Source organism: Melitaea cinxia, chromosome 21 (genome assembly GCF_905220565.1).
Source record: "Melitaea cinxia chromosome 21, ilMelCinx1.1, whole genome shotgun sequence".
NCBI lineage: Eukaryota > Metazoa > Arthropoda > Insecta > Lepidoptera > Nymphalidae > Melitaea > Melitaea cinxia.
The window spans coordinates 4,166,084-4,178,392 of NC_059414.1; the positions used below are offsets into that span (position 1 = coordinate 4,166,084).

General features: G+C 31.9%; 1 protein-coding gene across 1 annotated transcript in view; it reads right to left on the reverse strand.

Annotated features, from left to right (window-relative positions):
* Window positions 1-940: 940 nt before the first annotated feature.
* LOC123664240 overlaps window positions 941-12,309 on the reverse strand; it is a 55,179-nt gene continuing 43,810 nt past the window's right edge. Inside the window, exons 3-5 of the mRNA XM_045598833.1 lie at window positions 11,333-11,516; window positions 1,285-1,490; window positions 941-1,047 (exon numbers count right to left, since the gene is read on the reverse strand). Coding sequence (XP_045454789.1) covers window positions 941-1,047; window positions 1,285-1,490; window positions 11,333-11,516 — 497 coding nt within the window. The remainder of the gene's footprint in view (window positions 1,048-1,284; window positions 1,491-11,332; window positions 11,517-12,309) is intronic.

The window sequence follows — 12,309 nt, forward strand, 5'->3', positions numbered from 1 at the left end:
AACATCCCTATTATTTACAAAATATCAAAATTATCTTTATATATCTACTTTAAACAATATTTTAATGACAGATAAAATAATTGTATTATTTCGTATGATATTGTTTGCAATAATCGAAGCCTATTTTCTGATTAAAATACGACAATATAATAGTCATTTGAATTACGAATTAATATGAAACACGTTTTTCCAATAAAATGTCACGGCTTTACCGATATCACATGTCATGTCATATCGCTGTCACGCTACCTCAATATGAGATAAATTATTTTCATTTATACGAGCTTACTGATGTTAAAATAGGAAAATATTTAATCATAACCAAACCAAAAAAAATTTTTTTTGTTTTGATGAAATATTGTGTAGATACTACGACATTTATTTATTAATACAAAAAAAAATTAAAACAACAATATATCTAGTTACAAGACCGACGATAATGAAATTCGCTACTCAAAAAATAATTACTACTTAAAGCCTAAGCAGTTCATGTGTCATGACATCGAACGTCAAATCGAATATTTTTTTATTAATAAAATAGAGTAATATTTAATTTCTACGTGACATTGGCGAAACCATCTGTGCTCATTTGGCACTACTGAAAGCCATTTTAACCTGAAGAAGAAGAAGTAATATGTGATGGCAGTAGTCAATAAATATTCCGAATAATAGCAGAATTGGCTTAATATAAGTAATTATAAGTGGTATTGTAACCACTATGTTCTAGTTTTAGTGAATAAAGCGAAGTGCAAAAACCCATTCGTGTACAGTGCAGCATATTTTGTATATTATATTAAAAATCCTTTTAAAAACCTTGAACCAAAATCGAACCCCAAACAAAACTCACTAGCAAAGTTGACGCCGACGTTTTGTATCAAGAGATCTTCGTGGCTTTGCATAGGTTGCAATTCGCGACCGAACACGTCAATACCTTCTATAATCATGTAATTATGTATTGTGCTAGCCAGAAAGAACCCACCCCTGGTTCCAACCACATCCTTGTAACTGGGCGTATCATACAAAAGTACAGCTCGCTTCCAGTTATATCTGTAGAAATTAACATATTACAGTTTTTATTAGCGCCATCTAGCGTCGAGTAGATTGTGTAAATAAAACTAGTGACATCTAGTGATAAGTGGACCATTTTGTACAACTCCATCTGTATAAGGGTTGACACAATTACAAACGTATTTTCACTATTTACAACACAAAAATAGACTATTGTTAATTTTACTTACCATGCGAATTCCAAGTCGAGTTAAAAAATTAAGTCTAGTCACTTACTTGTGTATTTATATCCCAGATAGAATTTTAAGTTTTCGGTGTAGTTGAGACCGCCATCTGACGTCGTGTCCCAGGGTGTGTATATAATGTCTTCAATTTTCAAGTAGTTCGCGAAAGTTTTCATCATGAGGAGACATGTCCCTTTGCCAGCGACGTCAAGCTGCGCATCTGGTTCGTTTATGAGTAGCAGTTGCCGCCACTCGAAGCTAGATGGCGTGGAAAATATAGTGTTAGTGTAAAGCCACACTTGTGCATGAAATCGTGCAGATGTCACTGTGTATATATATATCTTAATTTAAATCAAAACATTTTAATATAAAAACATGATGTTTTCAAATAAATTATCCATAATTATGTTCGTGGATTATTCGAATGAAAATTGTTTCTCGAAAGCACAATATAATAATATACAGTTTTTTGTGGACCAAGTGCGTGACTATATTACTCACAATACCTGGGATGTTTATGCTATAACAAATATTGAAGTCTCTGTTTTTAACCAAAACATTATTGTGTTTGTACATCTCTATATTTATAACAATAACTTAACCCAATCCTTTTTTTATAGTATATACGAAAGGTCCAGCACATAAGAGCTTTTTTTGTTACCGAATAAAGTATAATATGTAAAACAACTATACGTACCTATTTCTACTTTATTTGTTTTTTTGCGTATTTCTTTAGAACAATAATTATTTTGAATTTAAGGTAAAAGAAAATTATTTTTATTTTTCAACTAATAGGTAAAAGGTTATAAAGTTATTAACTGGTGTTGAATATTGAATTTGGCGAAAGCCTAAACAGGACGATTTAAGGTAAATACAACCTTAAAGTGTGGTAAGTAGGACTGATATATGAATAAATATATTCTTTTTTATCAAATACTTCTTATAAATTTATATATAATACTATCTTCAGCGGTACCTGGTAGGATATAAATGGTCAGGGGTCCGGAAGCACACATCAAAGTCATTAACGCTCAGACCACTACAGATATCTGTATGACTTATATGTACAGATCTTGGTCTCGTACAGGGTCGAACCTGTGACGAGTATACATCATTCATACCGTGACAACATGCGAAAATGTAGATTAAAACGTACGTTTACTAACGTATACTAAAATAATTGAAGACAGAATCATGTAATAGGTAATCATTATATAAGAGTACTCAAAAAACATTGGAAAGTGCGCTCCTTAAATGTGTATGACAAATCGTTATTTCTATACATTATGTTAAGACACTTGAAAGCTACTACAGTTTGCGTCAGGCGCCTTTAAATTTAATGTTTTCCTTCGTGAAGTACTTTTACACTTTAAAACGACATTTGTATATCGTCGATTTTCCAACATCGCATAAGTAATTGCCAGTTTTAGTATGACAACACTCGCTTCAAAATCAAAACACGTCATTTATCTAACAAGACACAATTATCTGATATACAAAAATCTCGTGCCAAAATTATTTTGTTTGGGCAACCCTTACTTTATTCAACTTAGAATCAATTAAAGAGGTGATTTTTGACTGAGGTAGTACCTCGACCTTTCAGAAGATCACAGCTAAATAATACTGCTTTTAAGCAGTGTTCTGTTCCTGTTGGTGAGTAAAGTGACCGGAGCTCCTGGGGGGAGGGGATAGGGTCGGCAACGCGCTTGAGATGCTTCTGGTATTACAGGTGTCCATAAGCTACGCTAATCGCTTACCATCAGGTGAGCCGTACGCTTGTTCGCCGACGAACTAGTTATATAAAAAAAACATTCAGAAATACAGCCCTACAAGTTCTTATAGGCATGGTGGGAAGATCAACATGGACATACATTCAGACCCGAAACGAATATTTGTACAAATAGATACAAACTACTTGTACGAAAAGAAACCGAACTGACGCCATTATGCTGAATACTCGCACCACTATAACAGTATTTTTGTCAGCTTCATCCATTTACTGAAAAGTGACTGCGATATCTCAAAACGTAGTGAAACAAACAAAATAATTTTAAATAAATTAGCTAGGTGGTGAAACGGACTGCAAAGATTGCCTCAAATATTTACTGTACCCACGCTTAGAAAAAAATGGACGAACATGAGTCAGACTCATACTTAGTGGGTTCTTTACCACTATTAATAAATAAATTAAAAATTACATATTTATTCGACTGTTTTTATGGTAGGTTTATCCTTTTTTTAAGGTAACAGCCAGCTGACAGAACTACTCAATTTTTATTGCCTAGTAAATGTTTATATAAATAACATATATAAATGTATATAACATCCGAGAACGTACACCCTAGACACGGAGTTGGAATCGAACCCATAACATCCAGAGTACAAGTCACTCCAAACTGCGTCAATGGGTTAGTCTAACATTTATTTGTTAAATAGTGAATTTATTTTAAGTTTGAGTCAAAAATGTAAAAAAAATCAACAATATTTCTTGTACATGTACGTAACACACTTTTATGTATAAAACTTATTATATTTATAGTAACACATGACCAAGTGTTTATTACTATAGCTGCAAATATCGGCAATGCAATTTAAGCACTTTCTGTTTTTAAGGACGAGCCACTCTTAAATATCCACAATATTATATTTCTACTACTATTTTGAGCTTATTTTTACTACTTTTTTTTTCTATAATATTTAACATACATCCATACTCTTCATTTTTGCTACTCTGTATATCTCGGTGAATCATGATACCGTAACATTTCTTGGAAGTGTTTATAGGTCCGTGACGTGTGAAATGTCGGACGGACGGACAACTAAATATTTATAATAGGATTCCGTTTACACCCCTTACCTATGGAACCTTAAAATGATGGAATTAACAAGATTTGAGACGAGATGACCCACGCGTTTTAAGTTTCATTTATTTTAGTACCTTTTTTTCCAAACTTTCTCTATTTAGAGAGTTAAAAATTAAATTCACAGACATATATTTGAAATTTTATGTATAAAAAAATGCGTCACTTAATAATAAAAATTTTATAAACGAGATTGATACCTTCAATAACATTTACTAGCTGTATTATTTGCTGAATGGACAACTTTTTACTATATATTCCAGAATCGATTTCACACATTTCCCCCGTTTCCACAGTGGCATAACTCACGCTAACATTAATCTACCAGTATCTCTTAAACTATGCGTCACAACAACATACTTTTCAAAGCAAAGTTTATCTTGGTACCATGATCTTTATGATTAAGTAACTTATTTTTATGGGGATTAATATGCCATAGTTAATAATTATTCTCATAAATCACGTTCAAAATTTTAATCGATATAATGCGGACTTTATTTCGGTCTACTTAAGACTAGCATTAGTAATGCATTACTGCAGTGCATTATGATAAATTACTTACCATTACGTCAACGTAAGCTAATAAAAAAGCGCATTAATTTTAGTTTGGGTACTTACTACTAACATGGTTTATGCGTATTGGAATATATTATCGTATGTATTGTATTATGTATCGTATATGTGTATGCGTGTATGTATAAGTATAAGTATCGTATTATTTGTATCTACGTGTGTATAAATTATTATGTACGTGTGCATTTATGTATTTATATTATATTTTTATTATCTATATGTTTAGAGTGTACACACTAATTTTGCGACTGTTTTATAAGTTTCCTGTGGTAGGACTACTGGAAGAGATTCCATCATAGGATAAGTAGTACCTTTGTACCAGCATTGTTTATAAGAGCTATTTATTTTCTTTTGCTATCCTAGTGTACATAAATTGTTAAATAAATAAATAAATAAAAAATAAATGGTTTTATTGTTTATCTTTAGCTAACTAGTTGATTGAGTGCTTTAAATAATTAAACATTACATATTTTTTTTAATACTTTTTCTGCCGACATATTTTACTTATGTATTCTCCCTTTCTTGGAGCTACTTATTATTTCGGAAATGAAATATTCAAGTATAATGTAACTTTGTATTACTTAAACAGTTTTTATATTCAGTTCAATAGTTTCAGAGATTATCCCTTACAAATCCTGCAAACAAATTGACTAACTTTACCTCTTTGTAATATTAGTAATTTATTCAAATTTAAATTGATCTGTAAGCCCTTTTAGGGACAAAATGTGTAAAGTTATAATACGTTTTGGTTGCCATTAAATTAACGGATTAGGCACGAAACGGATTGAAGGATTAATCGACTTTACCGTTTAGTAAATTAATTTTATAAGGAGATTATATTTGAGCCGTTGTTTTTATTCATTCTAATCCTGTAAGAGTAATATTGATTTTCTGATAATCAATAAACCTTAAGACAAAGTAAATTGTTAGAAACTTACAAACATATAACAAAACCGAAATGCCAGGAATCGTAATTAAATTAGATCTTTTCTTATCTGAATATTATTATTTAAAAAACAAATAAATCATGAATTTCAGGTATATTCGTATATCAAATTCTAATGCATTCAACCTGTATCATCCCACTGTTGAGCATAGGCCTCTTTCTGAACGTACGAGAAGGATTGGAGAATAATCCACCACGCTGCTCCACTTTAATGAATTCCTATTGGTTTAAAGTACAACATGTTTTTATTGATTTATTGAATATTTCTTAAAATTTTAACGAACTGTTTTCAAATTTATATACATTATAAGAAAAAAACATTATCATCAACGTTCATCATAATAACCATAACTACAACATAATTTTTGCATAGTTTAAAGAAACTTTTAAAGTTCTTAAAGGCATCTCCTTTTTTTTATTTTTAAGTATGTTAAGAATTTTATTGAACTTTTTTGACCGACTGAGAACTAATTATTACAGACAATGAATGAACTGAAATAATTTTCTGCAATTATGAAACTTTTACGATAACAGGACGAAATTTTTCTTTTACTTTTTCCATCCGGTGTTGTAAGCTGTGTAAGTGTGATTCTAAGCTGGACGTCTTCTATCTAACTGTCAAATCAATTGAATTATTTCTTGACCTTAGTTCCGTTGAAAAGCGTTAAAAATATATTTTATTTAGAAGCATACTAGGGATGCGCTATCGGAGTGAATAATAAAAAGTTTTCACTTCACCGAATTGATGAAGTATTACGCAGTCAGTCTCATATATTTCGCTTGATCAAATTATTCTAGGATAATTTTATATCGTTTTTTACCTGCTCAGCTCGCTGAATTATTACTGAAATGGATTATTGGACATCCTATCCATGGTGCAAAATCAGACTTCAGCCTCTATCGTAAATATCGTTTTTTAATTAAACGTTCCTATATTACAAACTGCAAGCAAACAAAAACAAAGCGCCACACCCGCATTGGAGCAGCGTGGTGGATTAAGCTCTGATCCTTCTCCTACATGGGGAAACAGGCCTATGCCTGGCAAACTGGAATCAGCTAATTTGCTGCACTAAAAATTTATTAATTGTATTATTAATTTATTAGCTCTATAATATTTATTTATTTATTTATTTTCACTGGAAACAAAGAGTAAACAATAATTTTTACAAATTAGCACATATTTGGAAAATCATCACCAGAACAGTTTCCAACGACTATAACAAGTACGTGGCGTAGATGCGCCTCAAAACAAAGCAAACTTACATGAGTCAATGAGATTAAAGAGAGTGTGAAACCATCCAATTTATAGATTACATCAAAAATACCATAAATAAAACAATTGTATCGATCAATAAGAATGTCAACTAAAATTAAAATCTACTATCGTCTTTAGACAAAATATCCCTAATATGAGAATTAAATATGGTCAATGAAAGATTAAAAATATCACAGTCCAGAAACAACCTGTTGTACCTATTACAACTTCTATTGATAAATAAATTTCGTGCGAAATTAGTTCTGGTCGCAGGAACGCAGAATGTCTCCTTACGTCTAGAACTAATTCTTGGACAATGGAAAAATATCTCAAATTATGTTAATTTTCAGTCATATCTTCACAAGCATTTCATAAACATTTTCAACTTAACTAAATATAAAGTAACTAAATGAAATGTAACTAATGTATATATTTTATATAGTATATGAAATGCAAGCAATATAATTATTATTTGCAACGGAAATTAAATTATTATTTGCAGGTTAAACTAATATACAAATCATAAATCAAAATTGTTTAATATTCACGCTCGATATGTATATGTAATTAATATTTTATGATAGTTTTAGTGTATATTTGTACGATGTATTTATACTTTTATGTATTATTACGATTATTATATAATATAAAAGCGGTTTTAACCTACGTCGACTACTAAAAGTTTTATTTGGGGTGATTTTTTTTAGTCGTATGTGTCTGTTCTTCTAAGGTTATTGACACTGAACCAATTATCGTAATTTGTTTTTATTTCAAAGTAAATCAACAAGTCTATTCCATAAATAGATCTCGTAATGACCAAACGATAAAATATAGAGACATAATTATGGTAAAATTCATAGTAATTTTATTTAACTGAGGTAGATCACAGCAGGAAATATCCTGCTCAAATATGGAACAGCCCGACTGGGGAAGTACCTCGACCTTACAGAGGATCACAGCTAAATAATATTAATTTCAAGCAGTGTTGTGTTTTTATTGGTAAGTAAGGTGCTCCAGAGCTCCTGGGGGGAATAAGGATAAGATCGGTAACGCGCTTGCGAAGCTTCTGGTGTTGCAGACGTCTATAAGCTACGGTAATCGCTTACCATCAGGTGAGCCACGATCTAGATTTATAAAAAAACGCTTAGAAATATAGCTCTACAAGTTCTTAAAGACATGGTGGAAAGAGCCACAAGGACATACATCCAGACCCGAAACAAATATTTGTACAAATAGATACAAACTACTTCAACGAGAAGATATCGATCGAAATAAAAATAAAACTTAATCTTCCAGTGCACTGCATACACTATTTTCAATAAATACTAGCGACCCGCCCCGGCTTCGTACGGGTGCAATCCTGATACTAAAGATACTACAGAATGTCTTTATTTATAGTGTGAAGCTAGCTTATAACATGGTTATTAACATAATAACAACAACATTCAAATATGCGTCATTAGATTACACGTTGTTACAGAATGCGTTGAAGAAATAAAGGTTCACTGCTCGTTCCCCGTTGGTGATAGCGTGATATTATGTAGCCTATATGTTGACCCGACTTCTTAATAATATTCGTGCCAAATTTGAAGTAAATCCATGCAGTACTTTTTGAGTTTATCCCGGACATACATACAGACAAACAGATAAAAATTCTAAAACTATATTTTTGGCTTCGGTATCGATTGTAGATCACACACCAAATATTCTTTTAAAAAAATATTCAATGTACAGTTTTGACTTTCCTACCATTTTACTATATGTATAGATTTAGTACAAAAACACTATTAAACATTTCTACATTTAGCACTAACAATACCTAACGAAAACATTTTCCACTTTTAAAATAAAAAATAAATAAATATACATCTTTATTAGCATATCTTTTTCCACGGTTCCTAAATAAAACAGTCTCAAAGAGCTTATGATGTGTCATTAGATTACAATATACGAGGTACTTGATATAAATTGTATTTTACTAGATTCGCATTATTGTTTCGACGAATCAATACCAACTATTCCCGAGTGAGGCTTCGTCGTTTCAAACGGTTCAAGAAATACAACCAAACCAATATTAACATAGCGGAACAAGACTAACAAGATGAAGTCTAAGGTTATGCGTGTGATAAAGCATAGGAAAAAATGAGTGATTCATGGTGGTTTCGTTTTCGATCCCCGCACATGACATACATTTGTATTGACCATATAGATGTTTGCCGTGGTCTAGGCGCTTGTGCTTGTGTACTGGGTGTTTCCGGAATCCCGACACAGGATACTACTTAGGGCCGTTAAGTGTAAGGCGTTTATTTATTTATTTGTATAGGGTATGCAGATGTATGCTGGAATGCATTAATGGAATAACGATTTTATTACGTAAATAACAAAACAAAACCCTATAAAAATTCGTTCATAGCAAAGGCTGTTTTGAAATACCGCCTGAAGTTCATTGACCTCCATCTACATAATTATGTACATTTACTTTGAAAACTCAAATTTACATTTGATAAAACTTTTCATTAAGTAATAAAGGCGTATTAGACATAATTTATGCGTCACGTTGATTGTCCGCGATGGACTCCTAAACTACTCAAGCGATTTTAATTATATTTGCATACCGTGTGCAGTTTGATCCAACTTGAAAAATAGGCTATATTTTCTTTTGATAAACTTAATTATTATATCGAAGAAAAAAAATAAGGCGGCAAAGTTCGCCAGGTCAGCTAGTATGATATATATAATAAAGATAAAGATCCTCTAGAACTCATACACGCTTACTAAGCAACATACGGAACTCTAATGTTATGATGATATGGGAAACGTCTGTGCCACGCTGTGGGTTTCCTATTTCGCCTGAATAACAATAATAAATACTCTTTATTGTACACCACAATGAAACATTGCAAAAATAAAGTGATTCATACAAAGAAAGATGTACAATACGTTTTACTTTATCGTAGCATTTATTCTGATGAATAAATGGGAATCGAACTCCAATTATTTATATCTAAACAAGACTAATTAAAACTTCAGTAGAGTTTTTAAGGTTCGGGATCAGAAATCCTTTGCGGAAAGTGTTTTTGCTTCGATAAATAGTTATTAATTAAAATCAAGTTTCTCGGCTAAAGTACACGTGAGAATTTCTCAATTGAAAGTTATCTTGTTAAAGTATCTCAAACAGCGTATTTTAAGATAATAGATCTTTAATAGTATGTCTAGGGCGAATTCTTACTTGTTCCAATATAACGACGACGCGTTGGCGCAACGGTCACAGCATTAGTTTTGTGGCTGTTGCGCTGGCGGTTTCGGGTTCGATCCCTGCACATGACAAACATTTGTATTGAGCATACAGATGTTTGCCGTGGTCTGGGTGTTTGTGCAGTCATTGTAGGTCTCCCCACCGTGCCTCGCCCCTCGCAAAGCACGTTAAGCTGTAGGTCCCAGTTGTTATCATGTACACCTGATAGCGATCGTTACTCATAGTAGGGAATATATCCGCCGATCAGCATTGGAGCAGCGTGGTAGATTAAGCTCTGATCCTTCTCCTACATGGGGAACGAGTCCTATGCCCAGCAGTGGAATATTGCAGACTAAAGCTATTCCAATATAAGTCAAGTTTAAGGGTACCTTTATATTATTACCTACGATTATATTGTATTTGAGAATATTTATATATTGTATCATTATGAAGCTCGATATTTTGATTGAGCTATTAACAAACAAGAAAACTCGTACGGTTTCACTAGTTTTCGATTTCGATACTTAATTAATTAATTATCATTTTTGCTTTCTTATATAATATAAGCCTATAAGTTAAAATTTTGCGTAGCTTTTTAGCTACACCTTTTTCTTTGTGAGACAAAAATTGCTCAGCATACATCTGACTTTCTTTATTAGTAAATTCTAAGTATTGTAAGAATTACTATTTCTATAAGACACATTTTTTTAGAATATTTAATGCAATGGAATATGTGTATGTAGAGTGATATAAATATAAACAGATAAACAAACAAAGTATTTTGAAATATATATATATATTTTGCTATTTTTATATTTTCGGAACAAAGTTTTATAACATAAAAGTAAATCATATCATATGGTCAGATACCAATAATGTTTCCGCCCACCACCAACCCCACCAAGCGATAAATGCCAATTTCAATTAAATAAATACCTTACACCTTCAAATAGCGTGTTCATATTTTCAAGATTAAAAAATTAATGTTCACTAAACATTAAAAAAAAGTAACTGTACCGCTTATTTGTAGTTTAGATGCTAAGAGACCATTTCTTTCGTCAGCCTCCAAAAGAAAATATCTATTTAAGTAATTGTACTTACAATGAACTGTGCTTATAGCAAAAGATGCGCCGAAAATCCTATTCTGGTTCAGCTTCCAAACTGTTTCCACTTACCTTTACATACTTTTTAGCTTTTCTTTTTAATAAAATTACTTCAAAACATACTTACTGTCGCATAACATCTATCAGGAAATATGCCAAGTCTTTGAACCCCATCGCACCAGTTCGCACCATCATGTAGAACTCGTCCTGGCATACTTTCTTTGGGTTAACGAAGTCGAAAGTTAGGCCACCAGTTGTTAGGAGCGGCGTACCCGTGTTCCGTAGGAATTTTGTTAATCGAGCCACGGAAGCTGAAAAGAAAAGAAACTTTGTATGAGATATTAACAAAGCACGTTACTTCAATAATAATGCATAGTGTTTTTTTTTTTAAGTCACTAGGTCGGCAAACAAGCGTACGGCTCACCTGATGGTAAGCGATTACCGTAGCTTATAGACGTAGCTCTTGTTGTATTTGTCGTTTATATTATTTTATTAAACCTTAAATTAGCTAACAGAGATTATTTTCTTAAATCATTTGTCCTATTATACTATAAATAATCAGGTTCATAGTAACTACTTGTATCCCGTGTTAAGGAGATTCAGGTCAGAACTTTCTTCTAAATAGGAGAAAAGGCCTTTATCAAACTATAGATCATTTCGCTTCATATAAATTTTATGTCACGGAAATTATTTAATACAAAGTGAAAAAAGAAAATAGTCTGCATTGACCCTAGACGATTACAGAACTCCTTAATATAAATTTCGTAATTCATTTATCTTCCAAACTATAAAGAAATATTTTAAGTAATATTTTCGTTATATCAACATTGCTCTAATTGGAAATCTGATACTATACCCATACTGTCATCGAAACAGTGTTGATTGCAGTGTAAACACAATTACATGAAGAGGAGCCACACCCTCGTTGTTTCATGAAAATTATAATATTTGAACTCTAATTAATTTAATTAAAATAAAAATCTAAAATACATCAACACGAGGAAGGGCAAAAAGTGACTAACTTGCTCAAAATCTGGAGCCGCTCCAATGAGGAAGTTCCTTACAGAAGATTACAGGAATATAATGCTGTTCTCAATTAGTGTT